This window comes from Scyliorhinus torazame, chromosome 17, assembly GCF_047496885.1.
Source record: "Scyliorhinus torazame isolate Kashiwa2021f chromosome 17, sScyTor2.1, whole genome shotgun sequence".
Taxonomy (NCBI): Eukaryota; Metazoa; Chordata; class Chondrichthyes; order Carcharhiniformes; family Scyliorhinidae; genus Scyliorhinus; species Scyliorhinus torazame.
In genome coordinates, this window is record NC_092723.1 from 76,798,214 (window position 1) to 76,820,953 (window position 22,740).

The 22,740-nt window shown below is 47.9% G+C and overlaps 1 protein-coding gene across 1 annotated transcript in view; it reads right to left on the minus strand.

Annotated features, from left to right (window-relative positions):
• Window positions 1-636: 636 nt before the first annotated feature.
• The window catches only part of LOC140393958 (adiponectin receptor protein 1-like), a 60,363-nt gene continuing 38,259 nt past the window's right edge, over window positions 637-22,740 (minus strand). Inside the window, exons 5-8 of the mRNA XM_072480652.1 lie at window positions 22,188-22,374; window positions 7,872-8,059; window positions 2,992-3,185; window positions 637-1,578 (exon numbers count right to left, since the gene is read on the minus strand). Coding sequence (XP_072336753.1) covers window positions 1,450-1,578; window positions 2,992-3,185; window positions 7,872-8,059; window positions 22,188-22,374 — 698 coding nt within the window. The 3' untranslated portion in view covers window positions 637-1,449. The remainder of the gene's footprint in view (window positions 1,579-2,991; window positions 3,186-7,871; window positions 8,060-22,187; window positions 22,375-22,740) is intronic.

Consider the following 22,740-nt stretch of genomic DNA (forward strand, 5'->3'; position numbering starts at 1 on the left):
AAAGTTGACCGTGATGCTTTGGGGAGCTGTGGCTGCCAATATCAAACATTTCTTCTGCTGTGTGACCAGCATCAACACTCAAGTTAGTGTATTCTGAAGCTGCCCTTGGGAAGGTGGTGATGAACTGCCTTCCTGAGCCACTGCAGTCCCTGCGGCATTGATACACCCACAGTGCTGTGGGGAGAGAGCTCCAGGATTGTGAACCAGGGACAGTGAAGGAACAGTGACATATTTCCAAGTCTGAATGGTGTGTGGCTTGATGGGGAACTCGCAGGTAGTGGTGTTCCTAGGTATCTACTGCTCTTGTCCTTTGAGATTGTGGGTTTGGAAAGTGCTGTTGAAGGAGCCTTGGTGAGTTGCTAAAGTGCATCTTGTAGATGGTACACATGGCTGCCACTGTGCACGGTGATGGAGGGTCTAGACGTGGAAAAACGGCTGCAATTTGTAGTTTAATAAGTGAAGGGTTTCTGGACGCGGGAGTGCAACACTTCTCTTTCCATTTTTGCCACTGACACAAAAACCATCGCACTTGCTTATAGCATGGATAAAGGGGCAGAGTAAAGTGCTCCCCCTCCTCGTGAGCATCAGTCTCCAAGGATCCCGAAAGTAATCTCAATTTATCACAAACAAATCAAGAAATGTTCAGTCAGGTCTCGAGCAACCTTTTTATTGCAGGATACAGATCACTCATCTACATCAGTGCATCCATTTCAACACTGTCTATATACAAAAGAATAGATCCTTCCCTCCCACCCCCACCAAGATTTAACTTACAATGCCTGTGAAGAAATGTACATGTCTATAAAGGCAATCAGAAAACCCCTTAAAATAAATACTGTTCCACATACACGAATGAATATAAAGTGCCCGCACGCCAGAGCTACCATACCACTAGGTTTAATTTCCCCCTCCACCGCACTTAAGTCACAATCCTTGCTAACAGATCTTGGCGACTGAGGGAGAAGAGCAGAGCAGAATGAGTGACCTAACATAATCTGAAAGTGCTCAGTACTGTCGAAGATTACTCCGGCCTCAGACAGGGCAGGGACTTCCCATTAATCAAAGAACAAACTGGGCACAGTATTGCGAGGCCGAGTTTATTTTATGTGCGGAAGAGTTGGTCAACAGGAGCTCCCAGTGTCACTGTCTCTTTGAGGACTCTCCGCCAGACATTACTGTGACTGAGGGGAGAAGGGATGGGGTGTTGGGGGGGGGGGGGGGGGTAAATCACACTAGCATTTGCCCAGCCTCTCTCAGCATTTCCTCCATTCCCCAACCCTCACCCATTTCTCTGACAAAAGAGGCTGTCCATTTCCATTTCTTTTGTTTCTGAGGTGAGGGAGGGCAAGAAGGGAACATTTATTTGTTTTGAAAAAAAAAGGAAATGAAGAAAAAGTTTCAATGCACTTTCGGCCTCGTTGGTAGAGTTTTCTACGGGAGTCCCGAGTCTCAGAGCAATGAATCGTCTGTGCAACCTCCCTCCAGCCCGTATCGGAATTCCTGCAAGTTGGAAACGCCATGGAAGTGAACAAAGGCTGCGACTACCACCAGGACGTGAAATAGTTGGTGTGACTGGAACTGGGTAGAGAAAAGGAAAAGTGTTGGTCAGTAAGCCAGCCTCAGCATTGTGAAGAAATAGTTAGTAGCTGCATCAATTGCTCACAATCAACTATTTAAGCAATCTAGAAAAATTTGGCATTTCTATAGCATCTCCCGTGACCTCAATGTTCATAGACCAATGAATAAATTTCAAAGTGCGGTGACTGTTGTAATGTCGGAAATGTGGCCACCAACTTGTGCACCGCAAGCTCCCACAAACAGCAATGCGATACGAAGCAGGTAATCTGGTTTTCTGTCTTGATTTGACGGTACTCTGGGAAGAACAAAAGCAAAATACTGGAACTCTTGAAATAAAAACAAAAATGCTGGAAATACTCAGCTGGTTTGGCAGCATGACAAAGAGAGAAACAGAGTTAACTGTCCTAACCAGAAAAGCTAACTACCCGTTGAACCAAGGCTAAAAATATCTATATTGATTAAAAACAAGGTGCAGGGCTCACTTATTGCCACAGTGAAACAATGCACCAAACAGCTGAATCATGGCAAGCAGGGAATTCCACCGTTTAATAGCTGGTCTGTGCAGCGGTAATGAATCCACACTGCAATTGTCTTTAACATCGAATCCCTACAGCGTAGGAGGCAATTCGGCCCATCGATTGTGCACCGACCCTCCAAAAGAGCACCCCACCCAAGCGAGAATTAGAAATCAATGTGAGTAAATGAGGGATTAGACCACAGATAAGGATTCCCTTAAAATACCTCGTGATCGAGGTCTCGTTTCTGAATTCTTGAATCATCCTATTAGTTTGTTTGTGTTGAAAGTGATTTCTTTATGCTTTTATGTTTAATGCTTTTTTGCCAAGTGTTTGCCCCTTTTATGTATTGTTCGATATTTTGTTTCTAAGTTTTGATTCAGTACTTACTGAAGTGTATTCAAGTGAATAATTAGCAATAAAGTTGTATTTTTGACACCTCCAATCAACCGGATTATCGACTCATAGAGTCCCGACAAGGAGGTATTAAATTGACTACGGGTTCCCTAACCTGATGGTTATACCACAGTCTGCATTGGGGTGGTGCATGTAGATATAGACAGGGTTGCGGTTCAGAATTGCTGCCAGTAAGAGCCAACAGCCTACTGATACTCACTTTATCTATGGGGAAGATTCGAGGGAGCAATCGTCATCATATTATGACCCAGAAAGGAGTTGCAACCTTTTGACATTTACGTTGCTAACAATTCACCAGAGAAATTGTCCATAATTCATGAAAGTTTTTGGAGAAGTATAAAGATCGAAATGCAAGACTGTTTATTTGGAGTTTATTGAGTGTTGGGGATGGCATCTAGGGCTGTTCGAAGCTCGCTGATCTGGACAAGGTCTGTTCTAGTAACAGGATGATAACAGATTGAAGAATTGATCTGTACGTTACCCAGATATCACATTTGCCAGGGAAGAATCGTTCTGGAATTCGAGCAGCGTATAAGCCAGCCCCAGTGATGTACATCGCAGCCATCAGGAAAAACCAGCCCATCTGTCCAACAGTCGTCGCTTTTACAAAACCTTCAGCGATGGTGAAATGTAAAGTAGGGACAATTCCACTCAGGCCAAGACCGAGAAACACACCTGGAGAAACACATGGAAGAGGAATGAACACACAATGCACAAACACTGATGTCAATGATAGGTGCTGCAATCGGGGCACCCCACACTCTGCAATCGGGGCACCCCACACTCTGCAATCGGGGCACCCCACACTCTGCAATCGGGGCACCCCACACTCTGCAATCGGGGCACGCCACACTCTGCAATCGGGGCACGCCACACTCTGCAATCGGGGCACGCCACACTCTGCAATCGGGGCACGCCACACTCTGCAATCGGGGCACGCCACACTCTGCAATCGGGGCACGCCACACTCTGCAATCGGGGCACGCCACACTCTGCAATCGGGGCACGCCACACTCTGCAATCGGGGCACGCCACACTCTGCAATCGGGGCACGCCACACTCTGCAATCGGGGCACGCCACACTCTGCAATCGGGGCACGCCACACTCTGCAATCGGGGCAGGCCACACTCTGCAATCGGGGCACGCCACACTCTGCAATCGGGGCACGCCACACTCTGCAATCGGGGCACGCCACACTCTGCAATCGGGGCACGCCACACTCTGCAATCGGGGCACGCCACACTCTGCAATCGGGGCACCCGACACTCTGCAATCGGGGCACCCGACACTCTGCAATCGGGGCACCCGACACTCTGCAATCGGGGCACCCGACACTCTGCAATCGGGGCACGCTACATGTCATGCCCGCACAGACTACACTTCGGCCGTCCACAGTACACACGCAGTCTCCACAACAATAACTTTCATTTGTATAGCACCTTTAACATAGCAAAAGTTCCTCAGATGGTTCACAGGAGTGATTATCAGACAACCTTTGACACCCAGCACCTGGAGGAACTCTTAGGATAAATTATTAAAATGGTGGAGTTGAAGGAGGCAAGAGAGGGAGAAAGTTTTGGAGGGGGAATTCCAGAGCTTAGGACCTAGGCAGTTGAAATCTCAGAGACGTGGAGGGCAGGAGGAGATTACAGAGGCCAAGGCCATAGAATGATCTGAAAACAAGGATGAGTATTTCAATTCACTGCAACCCCAACTACTGCCGAACGGGAAAAGGAAATCAGGAAATCCTGGCCACCAATGCATGCAGTTTCACCAACTGCTTACATCACCCTTGTGCATGTGAAATGCCTCTGCCCGATAGAACCTCCTCCATGACCACTAGCTGTTCCCTCCCATTCACGCACTCCCTCCCACTTCCCCTGGAGCCCATCTCCTCTCCACTCCCAGCCACACACTACCTTCCACTTCCCCTGGACCCCACTCCACTCCCACCCACGGACTACCTCCCACTTCTCCTGGAGCCCCTCTCTCCACTCCCACCCACGCACTCCCTCCCACTTCCCTTGGACCCCTCTCCACTCCCAGTCACGGACTACCTCCCACTTCTCCTGGAGCCCCTCTCCACTCCCTCCCACCCACACTACCTCTCCACTCCCTCCCAGCCACGCACTACCTCCCACTTGCACTGGAGGCCCTCCCCACTCCCACCCACACGCTACCTCCCAGTTCCCCGGGAGCCCCTCTCCACTCCCTCCCACCCACGCACTACCTCCGACTTCCACTGGAGCCCCTCTCCACTCCCTCACACCGATGCTCCCTATCCCACTTCCAGTGGAGCTCCTTCGTCACTCCCTCTCACTTCCCCCAATTCCACTCATCGCTTGTTTCCCCTGCTCGCTCACTCCCACCCACTGTCCACTCCCTTGCCCCACGCTTCTCTTCAGCCCCTTGCCTTCCCTTTTGCGTCTCTTTTCCACTCCCCTCCAGCTGCCCTGGAAGTGATGATGGGTTTTGGGAAGTGAGTGGAGGATGTGAGGAACCGGTGACAGGAGCAGCGAGAGGCCACGGGAAGCAGCGAGGAGAGCGGTGAGGGTCCATGGGGGAACTGCAACTATTCATTCGGTTTTCTTTGCCATCTTTGTTTGTTTTAATGCAGACAGCTGTCTGAGATGCCGCAGGCTCTTTGCTGTTTCTGTGTCTGTGCTAGAAGTACTCTCCTTCACATTGCAACAAAAATAAACACACATTTAAAATCGCCTTTCTTAACTTGGAGCCAATAACGGCTAGCATAGGCATGATTAGAGTTAACAGAACTTGTAGCACGTTAGGATACAGGCAGCAAAGTTTAGGATGAGCTTAAGTTTGGGATGGTGGAAGACGGGAGACTGGTCCAGAATGTGTTATAATGATCAAGCCAAGAGGTAACAATGACTCAAATGAGGATTATAGGAGCACATCATCTGAGGAAGCGGCAGAGTCGGGTGATGTTGCAGATGTTGGAATAGTGATTGTGCAGAAGTGGGCAGGAGCACATCTCAGGACCTAATGTGACACCAAGGTTGTAAACATTCTGGTTCAGTCTCAAACAGTCACCAGAGGGAGGGCTGCAGTCAGTGGCTTTGACCTTCCCAATATTTAGTTAGAGAAAATCCCTGCTCATTCAGTATTGCATATTGGGCAATTGTCAGAACATTGAGAAAGGAGAGTGGAAAAAGTTGGTGAAGGAGAGCTGGGTGTTGTCAGCAGACATGTGGAATCTGAGATTGCGTTTGACATCACAGCATGGCAGCATTTAAATGAGGAATCGGCAGAGTCCATTGATAGACCCTTGAGGGATACAAGAACAAACGGTGTGGGAGCAGTCATTGCAAATTATATTCTAGCCATGATCAGGTAGCTATGGCAAGTGTAGTTCCACCCAGTTGGACAACAGCGGAGAGACTCTGGAGGAAGCTTGTGTGGGTCAACTCTGTCAAAGGCTGTAGCCAAGTTGAGAAGGACAAGGAGGGAATTTTGCCTTTGTCCCTGTCGTATAGGATGTCACTTGGGATTCTGATAACAGCCATTTCCGTACAATGGCTGGGGCAGAATGCTGACTGGAGGAAACCTACCCTGGAATTTAAAGAAAGCTGGGAATGGATTTGGGAGGTGACAACATGCCCAATAACATTAAACACCTGTACAAACTCTTACAACGCCAGGTTAAAGTCCAACAGGTTTGTTTCGCTGTCACTAGCTTTCGGAGCGCTGCTCCTTCCTCAGGTGAATGAAGAGGTATGTTCCATAAACATATATATATAGACAAATTCATGTCACATTTTCTTTATATATGTTTCTGGAACATACCTCTTCATTCACCTGAGGAACGAGCAGTGCTCCGAAAGCTAGTGACATCGAAACAAACCTGTTGGACTTTAACCTGGTGTTGTAAGACTTCGTACTGTGCTCACCCCAGTCCAACGCCTGCATCTCCACATTAAACACCTGGACAGTGTACACGACAGACCGCGCACACTACCCACACATGAACCACGCACGCTACAGACTGCACACATCACCCACACACATGAACCACGCGCACACTACCCACACACACATGAACCACGCACACTATCCACACACACATGAACCACGCACACTACCCACACACACATGAACCACGCACACTACCCACACACACATGAACCACGCACACTACCCACACACACATGAACCACGCACACTATCCATACACACATGAACCACGCACACTACCCACACACACATGAACCACGCACACTATCCACACACACATGAACCACGCACACTATCCACACACACATGAACCACGCACACTATCCATACACACATGAACCACGCACACTACCCACACACACATGAACCACGCACACTACCCACACACACACACACACGAACCACGCACACTACCCACACACACGAACCACGCACGCGAACCACGCACACGAACAACGCACACGAACAACGCACTACCCCAACACACACACATGAACCACGCACACATCACCCACACACACACGAACCACGCACACTACCCACACACGAACCACGCACACTACCCACACACGCGAACCACGCACACGAACAACGCACTGCCCCAACACACACACATGAACCACGCACACATCACCCACACACACATGAACCACGCACACACTACCCACACACATGAACCACACACTACCCACACATACATGAACCACGCACACTACCCACACATGAACACGCACATTACCCGCACACATGAACCACGCACACTACAGACCGCACACTACCCACACTCATGAACCATGCACACTACACACTACCCACATGCCGTGCATACTACCCACACACTATGAACCGCGTACACGACACACGCACACTACAGAACAAGCACACTACCCACACACATGGACTGTGCTCACTACCCACAGAAATTAAACATTTCACTGTGCCCAATACACACATTGATTGTACATTATGCAGTGTGTGCACGGTCATATGCAGAATCAATGACTGTACATGTTACACAGATTCTGCACATTACACTGGGTATAAAATGACTGTGCACATTATACTGCGCAGACAAGTCAGTATCAGATACACAGAGCCATGTAGTGAGATGTGAGGTGAAGAAACAAAGAATTTGATCAAGTGTGTGTTTCTTTTTGTAATCAGCTATGACATTAGTAGTCCAGCCCATGTTGTGAATGATACAGACAGCTGAAGAAATAAGCAAGCTAGACGGAGTGTGGAGGTGATGATACTGGTCGTCATTTCTGCCATTAATATCCAACCATATGGATAAGAAAGCTGATGCAATGGAGTTGATGAGATATTTGAAGCTCTGTTTCTCTAATCCTTCATTCCCACCATACTGACCGCGACAAGACTCTCACCTGCTCTTGTTAGCCGATGTTTGGGAGTCGCAAAACGATCCCATTGAGCAACAATGATGGCTGATATTCCCAGAGCACAAACGATGGCGAGGTAGATGAGCCTGGGCTGTGGGGAGCAGTAGAAGGAGTAATATAACCAGGGTACGAAGCTGCCCATGATAAGCAGGGCAATTCCAGAATAGTCCAGTCTGTGAACAAAGAGCAAACACATGAGAGGCAGAGCAAAAATGATTGAACGTCTCAGCATGTGGGTGACAATCATAACATTAATTTATATAGCACCTTCAGAGTCGTAAAACGTCCAAAGACGTTTCACAGAGGAGCACTTTCAAACAAAACCAGACTCCGAGTTACATAAGGAGATATTAGGTTAAATGACCAAAGGATCAATCAGATAGGCTTTACGGAACATTCGAAAAGGAGGAAAGAGAGGGTCAGGGACGGGAGGGAAAGCCCCAGGGAGAGGAGGTGAGATCTGGGGTGGCCCAGGGAGGGGCAGAGGGGTTCAGGAGGAGGAGTGCAGTGATCACAAAGAGAGGAAGTCACCGAATTACCAAGGAGGGCATGCAGAGATGAGAAAACATGGGGGAGATGTTGAAAATTGAGCCGTCACTAATGGAAGGCAATGTAGGTTAGCACAAGCTGCAAAATGACAGAATGTAACCGGAATGCATCAGTTTGTGAAAACTAGTATATACCCAACAAATGATAGAATATTGCAGGACTGTGCACTCAGCTCTGCCAGTGAGCATTGTAGACCCATTGTACTGTGGGTTCCCAATCCTTTATTCCCAGATACATCCCAGAGAACCACTGTACTGGCCACAGTGTAGATACATCCCAGAGAACACCAGCTCACTGCACTAAACCACAGTGTAGATACATCCCACAGAACACCAGCTCACTGCACTAAACCACAGTGTAGATACATCCCAGAGAACACCAGCTCACTGCACTAAGCCACAGTGTAGATACATCCCAGAGAACACCAGCTCACTGCACTAAACCACAGTGTAGATACATCCCAGAGAACACCAGCTCACTGCACTAAACCACAGTGTAGATACATCCCAGAGAACCAATAGCTCTTAGCACTGACCACAGTGTAGACACATCCCATAGAAACCCAGTCACTGCACCAACCACAGTGTAGATATATCTCAGACAACCAATAGTTCACAGCACTGGCCACAGTGCAGATACATCCCACAGAACCCCAGTCACTGCACCAACCACAGTGTAGATATATCTCAGACAACCAATAGTTCACAGCACTGGCTACTGTGTAGATAATCCCAGAGAACCCCAGTTCACTGCACTGGCCACAGTGTAGATAATCCTAGAGAAACAACAGCTCATTGCACTGGCCACAGTGTGTAGATACGTCCCAAAGAACCAATATTTCACAGCACTGGCCACAGTGTAGATAATCCCAGAGAACCCCAGTTCACTGCACTGGCCACAGTGTAGATAATCCTAGAGAACCACCAGCTCATTGCACTGGCCACAGTGTGTAGATACGTCCCAAAGAACCAATATTTCACAGCACTGGCCACAGTGTAGATAATCCCAGAGAACCCCAGTTCACTGCACTGGCCACAGTGTAGATAATCCTAGAGAACCACCAGCTCATTGCACTGGCCACAGTGTGTAGATACGTCCCAAAGAACCAATATTTCACAGCACTGGCCACAGTGTAGATACATCTCATAGAACACCAGCTCACTACACTGACCACAGTGCAGATGCATACCAGAGAGTCGCCAGCTCACTGCACTGGCCAGTGTAGATACACCCGAGAGAACCACCAGCTCACTACACTGACCAGAGTGCAGATAATCCAATAGAACACCAGCTCACTATGAGAGATTGGCTGATGATCGATAAATGAGAGTTTGGCTCAAGATGGATTGGAACTTTATGGGAAAAACAAAATGTTAGATAACGCTTTGTGTGAAGAAATGTCAAGACAGGCTTCTGGTAGCAAAATGTATCACTTGTTTTTGAACCAGACAAATTGCAGTAACGGCCTTGGGAATGGGTGCACTAGGCTTAAAGATAATTATAATTGAGGGGGGCTGAATTATAATTGAGCTGAGAGCACAGATAGGAATGCGAGGGAGCTGCCCTCAGAAATGAGCCAAAAACTGTATAAGAACTGCTGCTAGATGTATTGACTTTGGCTTGCTGGTGTAACTCTCAAGAGATACAGTGGTTTTAGCCCCGGCCGAGAAATAAACATGTTAAAGTAACGAGGTGTTCGACTGATCATTTCATCCGGACTGGCTGCAAAAGAATCCTCATTTGGTGGAGAATGCGGGCATTCAAGGAGCCTCCCTGGAACCTGACGGCGTAACAGGTTGATCGCATTCGGACGCTGAGGAGGGAATTGGCCACCAAACGTGAGTACTCTTGTTACCACTTTAGTTTCCCCCTCTGCTGTCCCGAGTGTGGCCACGCCCTGCTGTTCGGCTTCAGTGGAGACTCTGACGAAATCAAAGCAGTCCGGCGAACCCGTTACGAAGAAGGGTTGAAAGGGTTGGAGTCCCAGGAAGGTTGGACCTTCCTAAAGTCCCGGGTTGGAAACCTTGGGAGGTTAGAGTCCTCCCTAAAAGGTCCAGGGTTCGACTCCCTGGGAGGTTAAAGTCCTCCCTAAAGTCCCGGGTTGGAAACCTTGGGAGGTTAGAGTCCTCCTTAAATCTCCGGGTAAATGAGTGATGATGATCCTTAGGGTTGCCTAATACCTTCGTGATAAAAGGTGGTTTTCGATAAATCAGTATATCAACCGGTGTCGAGACTTGTTCGACACTTCGGGTTGATCAGATTGAATATTACGGAGAACGGATAACTCTGTCCAAATTATATATTATAAAATTTAAATGGTGGTGCGGATAACACCTAAAGGAAACATAATAAAAAGGGCTTGACCGTTGCGTGCCCTGTCGGAACACTCGAACAATTTCTTAAATCTGTTAGTTCTGTCTTTGATTCCCTGAGGCTGTCAGTCTGTTTAAATCAGTCCCCCCTCTCTCTCTCTCTTTTCATGTTTCATTTCCAGACTTTTACCTTCTAAAAGTCACTTTCAAACAATTTGATTTAGCCTTTTGATTGGGCAATGGGGCAGGATAACCCCGTTTAAATTCTTGATTGAATAGACGATTTAGGATCGCTACCAAAATTAAATAGGAAACCACAAGGATCATCTGAGGATAGGAGACAATGGGTAGTACTTTAGATAGCACCTCTGATAGTGGAAGCGCGCTTCAGACTCTTTATGAACAGTAACCGGAACATTCTCAGCAGCTGCGGCAGTTATCGGGAGAATTGCATAAGAAATTGGGAAAGGGGAAATGGCCCCTGGGAGGATCAAAAGATTTGCCTACGGTTATAGAGGCACAGCAGATTATTTGGCAACATAACCGTAGCTCCACGGCTAAGAAATTGATTGAGTTATGGCGGGAGTACTGCCAAAAATTAAAAGATACATCTTTATTAGCTAATTGGCAGGCTAACGCTTTAAAATTGGGTATTGAATTAACAGAAGGGGGAATTGTTAAGACTGCGGAGGTTTTGAAAAAGGAATGTGCCCACCATAGAAAAAGACCCAAGTCTGTAAAACCCTCCATTTCTAAATCAGGACCGTACGGCCAAATGGCCGGCCTTGCCTTGACCGAGGGAGACGATGAGGATGACCCTGAAAATTGGCTATATAGGGGACGACCGACCGTTACACCACCACTACGACCGCCTCCACCTTACATTCCCAGGGTTCTAAAACAAATGATGTTTCAGGCAAAAAAAAAACTCTTTATTCCTCTGGTGTGACCATGTTAGAAATTACATTAAAGATGTGTACATTCAAGCCTTTTATCCACCGCTCCCCCCGCCACTATCACCACCTCCACCGCCGCAAGGAGGTCCGGCGACTCGCACTCGTTCTAAAACCCGTGCTAATCAATTCCCACAGATGAATCATGAGTTAGTCCTGGGAAAAGGGGGGCACCAGAGGTGGATTTCCCCGATTACCCAGACGATTATCAGCCGCAGTGTCAGTTTCCCGTCCGGCAAGTTCCCACTATAGCATACAACCCTGCCAACCGCAGGGGCCCAACAAACAGGCATTTCAAAATAATTATTGCAATTAATAAATTAATCAAATTTGATACTACTGATTCAGTATTAATAAATTATACAATATAATACAGTCAAACAGTTGATTGATCAGTAACATTTCAGTAATAGTATTTCAGCTCAAATTTATCGATTGGGGGTACAGTTGGAAGATAAATTGGGGTGGATCAAGTTTTTTGATTTCTTTTTGGATATGTAATGCCAAATCTTTAACTTCTTTAGAGTTATTGGGAATGAAAGTACAACATTCTGCACTTTGACATCTTCTGGATTATACACAAAAGCTTGTTGAAAGGGTTAATTTTCTTGCAGAGACAAAAAGAGGCGTATAGCTTGGAATGATGCCATTCGCATCTCTAAACTTAAAAAAATAGTAATTGTCACTCAAATGGACTGGGAGTAAAAGTTGGATTGCTGCCAAATTCCCGTCATCAAATGTCCTTGAACGATCTGGTCTTTTTAATTAGAGCTGTTTTGGTTTTTGTAAAACCAGCTTCCATTGTTTGAAGTTTTAATTTCCAGGCTAATTCTAAACATTTATTTTAAAATATCAAACACAATAACTTATTAAACATATAGGTTTTCTGTAGATGAATTCGTCGATTCTATTAAAGAAGGCACTAACTAGTAGCAAGATATGTTGGTTTCTTAAAATTAATAAAGCAATATTCAGAATAATGACAGTTCTCTTAAGTTGACAGTTCTTGACTATCCCTGTAGAATTCACTAGAGGCACTTATACAGAATCTTATTCGGCAACAAGTTTTGGTTCCGTGTCACTCTCCTTGTAATACTCCAATACTAGCAGTCCCGAAGCCCGGCAAGCCAGATCAATATCGCCTCGTACAAGATCTGCGCTCAATTAATGCCATTGTGCAACCCCTTCACGCATTGGTCCCAAATCCAGCCCACATTTTAGCCCAAGTCCCAGCGGACGCTACAACATTTTCCCTGGTGGATCTCCAGCATGCCTTTTTCGCCCTCCCCTTGCACCCGGATTCACAGTATCTATTTGCCTTTACATATCAAAATCAACAATACACATGGACTAGGTTGCCTCAAGAATTTATACATTCACCTACTCTTTTCTCCCGCTGTCTCCAACAACAATTACAGCCCCTGGACGTAAAAGGGGGATCCACCCTGGTACAGTATGTTGACGATTTACTGATCGCAAGCCCGTCAGAACAAAGTTGTAAAGAAGATACGGCTCAATTATTAAATTACCTTTCAATTTTAGGATACGTTGTGTCACCCGCCAAAGTAGTAGTAGCCCAACCAACAGTACGGTTTCTGGGTATCCTTTTATCCGCCGATGCACGGACGCTATCACCAAGTCGAGTTCAGCCCATTTGTCAGTACCCTGAACCCACAACGGCTAAGGATGTCCGTAAATGGCTCGGAATGGCTAATTATTGTCGGCAATGGATTCCGAATATCGCCCTAGATACCCGGCTATTGACCCCATACACCAATAACGCTAGAGAGTTCCAGTTAAGTACGGAGGCTCAAGAGGCCTTCCATCGGCTAAAAGACGCCTTAATGAGGGCGCCAGCACTAGGACGCCCCCTTTATGATCTACCTTTCCAACTTTATTGTACTGTTTTAGCCGGTTGTGCCACCGCGGTACTTACCCAGAAACATGGGGGATCGCCACCGTCCTATAGCTTATTACTCGTCTAAACTTGATCCAGTTGCACTCGGCTATCCTGGATGTACTCAGATTTTAGCCTCTATTTACAACAGTCTCCAGTCAGCGGCTAATCTCACTCTTCAGTGGGATATTGTTATTTATAGTTCACATTCAGTCACGGCCCTGCTCGGTCAACTTCAGACTCAGCACCTAACTATGGCGCGTCAAAATAAATATGAGATTTATCTCCTCAATAACCCGAAACGTCAGTTCCGGCACTGCACTACTATTAACCCCGCTAGTTTACTTTCCGACCCGCCTAACGCCACTGAGTCCCCGACTCATGACTGTCTTTCTCTCTTACAAGACGATGCGTCATTACGCAATGATCGCACTGATTCTCCAAATGCTGATCTGAACCTATTCACCGATGGTAGCTCATCCATCGGTGAAAGGGGGGATAGATTATCAGGGTATGCAATTGTTAAACAACAAGGAGAATCTCTTGAAGCAGCAGCATTCAAAACTCCCTTTTCCGCCCAACAGGCTGAACTTTTTGCACTTATTCGAGGCTGTGTATTAGGGAAAGATAAAATTGTAAATATCTACACTGATTCCCGATATGCCTTTGGGGTCACACACGATTTTGGTCAATTATGGAAGAACATGAGATTTCTTACATCTGCAGGCACTCAGATATCCCACAAACAGTTAGCTACACAATTACTACAGGCTTCAATGCTCCCTAAACAAATAGCCGTAATAAAGTGCGCTGCCCATACGACAGGCAAAACCCTGGTGGATGCGGATAATCGGCAAGCGGACCACCAGGCCAAAGAGGCTTCTCGCTTAAAAGACATGGTGGTACCAAAAATTATGAGCCAGACTAAAAACTTAAATAGTAAGTCTCCCTCTGAAAAGCCAACGCCGACCATCACTGACGTCATTCAATTACAGGAGGACGCTCCTGGCTGTGTAAAAAGACTATGGGAAGAATTGGGATGTTGTTATGATCCTGTAAATAAATTATGGGTCACCCCGGCAGGGCAGACTTGTATGCCCGATGCATTAGCAGCCTGGGTTACCGAATGTGTTCACTTTGCAACTCATTGTGGTGCACAAGCTACGGATGATGTATTGCCCAAAACATGGTGGCATCCAAGACTGCAAGACATAGCGTAAAACATTAGCAGTCGTTGCCTAGTGTGTCAGCAGTATAATCCTGGTAAAGCAATACCCTGTGAAATGGGTAAAACCCCACTACCGGAAGGTCCCTTTGAGACACTCCAGATGGATTACATTGAGTTGGAAAGATGCCAATGTTATAAACATGTATTGGTTATTGTTGATGTATTTAGTAAATGGATAGAAGCTTGCCCCACTGTCGATAACAAAGCTTCCACGGTAGTAAAAGTTTTGATGCGAGAAATTGTTCCTAGATTTGGGATTCCATATCGATTAAGCTCTGATAATGGACCTCACTTTGTGGGACAGATCAATGAGGAATTTTGTACTCAGCTGGGAATAAAACAACAATTACATTGCGCAAACCGACCCCAAGCAGCGGGAATGGTAGAAAGGGCTAATCAGACATTAAAAACAAAACTGGCAAAACTACAGGCAGAGACTGGAGCCACTTGGCTCAAATTATTGCCTATTGCCCTCTTCCAAATACGTGCAACCCCAGCTGGAAAGACACGACTGAGTCCCGCCGAAATTTTATACGGAAGACCCTTGCGTACTCCTTGGGATCAAGGGAAAGAAAAGGAAGTACAGTTTCACCACATGACCACGGAAATGGCCAATTACGTTATAGCTCTAACAAAGGTTTTAAAAGGCCTCCACTCGCGGGTCCAAGCAGCCCGTGAGGAGATACCCCCCTTATCCAGTACTGTCACCATTAATCCAGGCGAGTACGTTATGATCCGGAACTGGGTTCAGAAAGGATTAGAACCCCGATGGGAAGGACCACACCAGGTCCTACTCACTACTCCCACTGCTGTAAAAGTAAAAGGCAGAAATGCCTTGATCCACATCCACCATTGTAAGGTTGTGAAAATGCAATAGAGAATAACCCTCTGTTTCGAGCCCTAGGTAATAACTTCAGCATCATTCACGGGATGAAGGACAGCCTTATTATCGTAACCCTGCTGGGTCTTTTGGAAACTGGAGGAGAGGCCAAGGAAGAACCTGTGGCCCCAAGGGAAGACGGACTCATCACCTCTGTCGAGGAGACACCTTACAATGCACTAGTCAGGGCCCAGGAGAAGGACCTTGGAATGCGACCCCTGCGGACGGATGTTCGGCCTACGTACAACGATGCAATCGGACCATACTAATCAGTGGAGTGACGAAGGGCAACCTACCCTGTCATCAGGTCAACTGCAAATGGGACAATAGCTGCAGAAACAAAAAAAAAAAAGACTTTACCCTTGGGATGCGTTGACCAAGGGAGGGTAAGGCTGCGGGGAAAAAGGGAATTACATGTAAACACATATTTGTATATGTCATATGTGTACGCAAAGGATATGAATGTTTCTGGTTGCTGGGTATGTACACATATCCCGACCCATGCTAAGGGAGGGGTGCCCCTCAGACCTGTTCCGCTTAACCTGTCAGAAACAGTAGAATGGTATATTTACCAGAATGGTATTCGTCAATCCTCCAGGACTATAAGAATTGCATCTATGGTAAGACACCCAGACGGCGGGGCAGCTTCTAGTTTATCATTTCTCCCCATATCCCCAAGACCTTGGAAAGAGGGGGGCTATCCAATGAACACCTTTGGGATGTGGTACCAACCAAGTTATAACAAATCCCACCAGCCTCCGTTTCATACCCTCACTAATACCACCAACATGGGAAGACCACTGGGAACAAAATGTTTGGTAAGGAATGTGGTTAAAGGGATATTTGTAGGTGCGAGTCAATGCGAGCACAGATTTGTGGTGGCCAACATATCCGAGGTCTATCCCGTACGTACGTCGTCTCAGTTTTATGGGTGTACACTGGACGTCCCATACGCAAATGGGACAGGTACCTTCAAGTACTCCCTGATGGCCCAACGGTTTGATGTGGACAAACTCATTTCATACAATGGGACGTCTTTTATTTGTGGCCACAAGGCATATCCCTGGCTGCCAGAGAATTGGACGGGATCCTGTTATCTGGGGTATGTAGTCCCCTTTATACACCACCTCACCAATTTAGGCGACCATTACCAAATGATGAAGCGACAAAAGAGAGCAATAACCGAAACGCAACGATACTTTGGGATCCTGCTTCCCCCTATCGGGGTAGCTCTTGCAATGAAGGAATTAAGGAAGATAGCAAAAATTCTGGAAGAGGTAGCAAACGACACCACTGAAGCATTGACTGAGATAAATAATGAAATGGTGGCAATAAGAACCATAGCCCCACAAAACCGAATGGCCCTCGATTATCTCCTTGCAAACAAAGGTGGGACTTGTGCCATGATCGGTTCGGAATGTTGCACCTACATCCCCGATAGTTCGGAGAACATCACCCACCTCGTGGATCATATCCGCAAAGACGTTAAGAAACTGCATGAAATATCAAGAGATGGGTGGTTAGATTGGTTGTTTGCCGGATCATGGGGGTCTTACCTAGTGCATGGATTGATAATCCTGGTAGTTGTAATACTTGTAATAATTATGCTTAGCTTCCTAATGAAATGCTTGTGTAAAAGTGTCAGTGCAGCAGTAATTTCTCAACAGTTAATGCAGCAACATGAAGTGCGCCTTGAAGAGTTAATGGGTGTGAAAGAAAGTGCAGAGGAATATGAGGAAATGATCGAAATGCAAATAGAATGGGAAAGACTGAGACGATTGACTATGGATTAGAAGTTATCATGAAATGATAAAAGGGGGGAATGAGAGTTTGGCTGATGATCGATAAATGAGAGTTTGGCTCAAGATGGATTGGAACTTTATGGGAAAAACAAAATGTTAGATAAAGCTTTGTGTGAAGAAATGTCAAGACAGGCTTCTGGTAGCAAAATGTATCACTTGTTTTTGAACCAGACAAATTGCAGTAACGGCCTTGGGAATGGGTGCGCTAGGCTTAAAGATAATTATAATTGAGGGGGGCTGAATTATAATTGAGCTGAGAGCACAGATAGGAATGCGAGGGAGCTGCCCTCAGAAATGAGCCAAAAATTGTACAAGAACTGCTGCTAGATGTATTGACTTTGGCTTGCTGGTCTAACTCTCAAGAGATACAGTGGTTTTAGCCCCGGCCGAGAAATAAACATGTTAAAGTAACGAGGTGTTCGACTGATCATTTCATCCGGACTGGCTGCAAAAGAATCCTCAACTATACTGACCAGTGTAGATACATCCGAGGGAACCCCAGCTCACAGCACTGGCCACGGTGTAGACACATCCCACAGAACCCCAGCTCACTGCACTGGCCAGTGTAGATACATCCCAGAGAACCCCCAGCTCACTGCACTGGCCACATTGTAGATACATCCCAGAGAACCCCCAGCTCAGTGCACTGGCCAGTGTGGATACATCCCAGAGAACCGCCAGCTCACTGCACTGGCCACAGTGTAGATACATCCCAGAGAACCTCCAGCTCACTGCACTGGCCACAGCGTAAATACATCCCAGAGAACCCCAGCTCACTGCACTGGCCAGTGTAGATACATCCCAGAGAATCTCCAGCTCACTGCACTGGCCACAGCGTAAATACATCCCAGAGAACCCCCAGCTCAGTGCACTGGCCAGTGTAGATACATCCGAGAGATCCTCCAGCTCACTGCACTGGGCAGTATAGATACATCCGAGAGAATCCCCAGCTCACTGCACTGGCCAGTGTAGATACATCCCAGAGAACCCCAGCTCACTGCACTGGCCAGTGTAGATACATCCCAGAGAATCTCCAGCTCACTGCACTGGCCACAGCGTAAATACATCCCAGAGAACCCCCAGCTCAGTGCACTGGCCAGTGTAGATACATCCGAGAGATCCTCCAGCTCACTGCACTGGGCAGTATAGATACATCCGAGAGAATCCCCAGCTCACTGCACTGGCCAGTGTAGATACATCCCAGAGAATCCCCAGCTCACTGCACTGGCCAGTGTAGATACATCCGAGAGATCCCCCAGCTCACTGCACTGGCCAGTGTAGATACATCCCAGAGAACTCCCAGCTTGCTACACTGGCCAGTTTAGATTCATCCCAGAGAACCCCCAGCTCACTGCACTGGCCAGTTTAGATACATCTCAGAGAACTCCCAGCTTGCTACACTGGCCAGTGTAGTTACATCCCAGAAAACCCCAGCTCACTGCACTGGCCACAGTGTAGATACATCCCAGAGAACCACCAGCTCACTGCACTGACCACAGTGTAGATACACCCCAGAGAACCACCAGCTCACTGCACTGGCCAATGTAGATACATCCCAGAGCAAGTGGTGAAAATTAATATTCTGCCAAGAATCTTCTTTATCTTTCAAGTTCTCCCGATTTTTATACCAAAGGCCGTTTTTCGAAAAGTGCACACGATCAGTTCTGACTTTGTATGGGCGGGGAAGATGCCAATGGTGGGGAGGACACTGCTACAGAGGCAGCTGGGGGAGTTGGTATTGCCGAACTTGCTTCATTATTATTGGGCAGCGAATGCGGAAAAGGTGCGGCAGTGGTGGGAAGGAGAAGGGGTAGAGTAGGTTAGGATGGAGGAGGAATCTTGTAAGGGGTCTAGTTTGAGGGCTATGGTGACGGCAGCATTGTTAATAGCTCAGAGTAGGTATTCAGAGAGCCCAGTGGTGCAGTCCACGGTGGAAGATATGGAGTTAGTTGAGGAGGCATTTTAGGGTGGAAGGGATGTCGGTTCTCATGGTGCTGTGCGAGAATCATTGGTTTGAGCGGGGAGGGGGATGTATAGTGTATATAGGAGGTGTAGGGAAGTGGGGCTGGTCAAGGTGAGGGATTTGTATTTGGAGGAAAGGTTCAACAGTCTGGAGGAGCTTCGGGAGAGGGTAGAGCTGCCGAGGGGGAGTGAGTTCAGGTATCTGCAGGTTAGGAACTTCGCGCAAAGGTCTGGAGGGGGTTCCCTAGGTTGCCGTGATACACCTGGAGCGACTGCTGCTCCCGGATGTGGAAAGGGGAGGGAAGAATTCGGGATATATACAAGTGGCTGGGGGAGCAGGGAGGTGAGCGGGTGGTGAAGATCAAGGAGAAATTGGAAGCAGAGTTGGGAGAGGAGATCAATTGGGGAGCATGAAGTGAGGCACTGCGTAGGGTAAACGGGACCCCCTCATGTGCAAGGATAAGCCTGATAGAGTTTAAGGTGGTGCACAGGGTGCATATGACTCGGGCGAGAATGAGTGGGTTCTTTCAGGGGGTAGCAGATGAGTGTGAGAGGTGTGGGCAGGGGCCAGCGAATCATGCGCATATGTTTTGGGGTTGTGAAAAATTGGGAAGATTCTGGGCGGGAGTGTTCACGGTCTTAGCCAGGATAGTGAAGGAGGAGGTGGACCTGGACCCTTTGGTGGCGATATTTGGGGTTTCAGAGAAGCCGGAGCTCATGGAGAGGAGGAAGGCCGATGTCTTGGCCTTCACCTCTCTGGTTGCACAAATTTTGCTGGAGTGGCCGTCGGCATCGCCACCGGGGGTAGCGGCTTGGTTGGGTGACCTGTACGACTTCCTGCGATTAGAGAAGATAAAGTATGAGTTAAGGGGCTCTTGAGGGGGGTTTTGAGGAAAGGTGGGGATGATGGTGACCGTGTTTGAGGGGCTGTTCGCCGTGGGGGATGGGGGGTGCAAAAGAGGAAAAATCAGTAGACGGTATAGTTGATTATCAGGAAGCATGTTTCCCGGGGTGTTTGTTCACTGTAACCTGTTTTGATACATGTTTGTACTAAAATACATTTAAAAAAAAAGATACATCCCAGAGAACCCCCAGCTCACTGCACTGGCCACAGTGTAGATACATCCCAGAGAACCAATAGCTCACAGCACTGGCCAGTGTAGATACATCCCAGAGAACCCCCAGCTCACTGCACTGGCCACAGTGTAGATTCATCCCAGAGAACTCCCAGCTCGCTGCACTGGCCACATTGTAGATACATCCCAGAGAACCGCCAGCTCACTGCATGGCCACAGTGTACATAGAACATACAAGATACATCCCAGAGAACCCCCAGCTCACTGCACTGGCCACATTGTAGATACATCCCAGAGAACCGCCATCTCACTGCACTGGCCACAGTGTACATAGAACATACAAGATACACCCCAGAGAATCCCCAGCTCACTGCACTGGCCAGTGTAGATACATCCCAGAGAACCCCCAGCTCACTGCATTGGCCACAGTGCAGATACACCCCAGAGAACCCCCAGCTCACTGCACTGGCCGGTGTAGATACATCCCAGAGAACCCCCAGCTCCCTGCACTGGCCACATTGTAGATACATCCCAGAGAACCCCCAGCTCACTGCATTGGCCACAGTGCAGATAGACCGCAGAGAACCCCTAGCTCACTGCACTGGCCGGTGTAGATACATCCCAGAGAACCCCCAGCTCACTGCACTGGCCACAGTGTACATAGAACATACAAGATACACCCCAGAGAATCCCCAGCTCACTGCACTGGCCAGTGTAGATACATCCCAGAGAACCCCCAGCTCACTGCACTGGCCACAGTGTACATAGAACATACAAGATACATCCCAGAGAACCCCCAGCTCCCTGCACTGGCCGGTGTAGATACATCCCAGAGAACCCCCAGCTCACTGCACTGGCCGGTGTAGATACATCCCAGAGAACCCCCAGCTCCCTGCACTGGCCACATTGTAGATACATCCCAGAGAACCCCCAGCTCACTGCATTGGCCACAGTGCAGATAGACCCCAGAGAACCCCTAGCTCACTGCACTGGCCGGTGTAGATACATCCCAGAGAACCCCCAGCTCACTGCACTGGCCACAGTGTACATAGAACATACAAGATACACTCCAGAGAATCCCCAGCTCACTGCACTGGCCAGTGTAGATACATCCCAGAGAACCCCCAGCTCACTGCACTGGCCACAGTGTACATAGAACATACAAGATACATCCCAGAGAACCCCCAGCTCACTGCACTGGCCACATTGTAGATACATCCCAGAGAACCCCCAGCTCACTGCACTGGCCACATTGTAGATACATCCCAGAGAACCCCCAGCTCACTGCACTGGCCGGTGTAGATACATCCCAGAGAACCCCCAGCTCACTGCACTGGCCACATTGTAGATACATCCCAGAGAACCCCCAGCTCACTGCACTGGCCACATTGTAGATACATCCCAGAAAAGCCCCAGCTCACTGCACTGGCCACATTGTAGATACATCCCAGAGAACCCCCAGCTCACTGCACTGGCCGGTGTAGATACATCCCAGAGAACCCCAAGCTCACTGCACTGGCCAGTGTAGGTCATCCTGAATCGCAACCCAACCTGTACACTTAGCCTTCTCCATCCCACTGAGAAAATGCAGATGCATGTTACATGTAGACTAGAGCCCTCACCACCCATTGTGCATACTCACTTGGAGAATGTTCTGGAGACTTTCTCAGAGTGACAGTAGACCGTGTGGAAGAGCCAGGAGAAGCTGAGGCAGAGAACAGCTCCCAGAAAGAACATGCCGAACACCACCTTCTCCTGCAGAGGCGCCATGAAGTATATGTTTGGCCTCAGCAACGTCAGGATTCCCAGACCCAGGAAAAAGACAAAACCTGTGAAAGAGCTGCAGTTAATGAAGCTGACCATTGACCAATACACCTGACTAAAACAAATCTGCTTTGAAACCTCTTCCACGCGCATGCGTGACACTTCGATTCACACTGGTGCTTTCACTCCATCAGTGGATGACAGCATAAATCTCCCAGAATTCCCAGTCTCCATTGGTCACATCATCCCTTTCCCCTCAGTTCCCTGCCCACATTCTCGCTCTCTTTCCCCATTCTCCCCTCCTTCATTCTCTCTCCCTTTGGTTCCCTCCCCTCCACCATTCTCCCCTCGCCTGCGTCTCTCTCTCTCCCTGTAGCACCATTCCCTCACTGTCACTGGGTCAAAATTTTGGAGCTCCCTCCCTCGCAGCA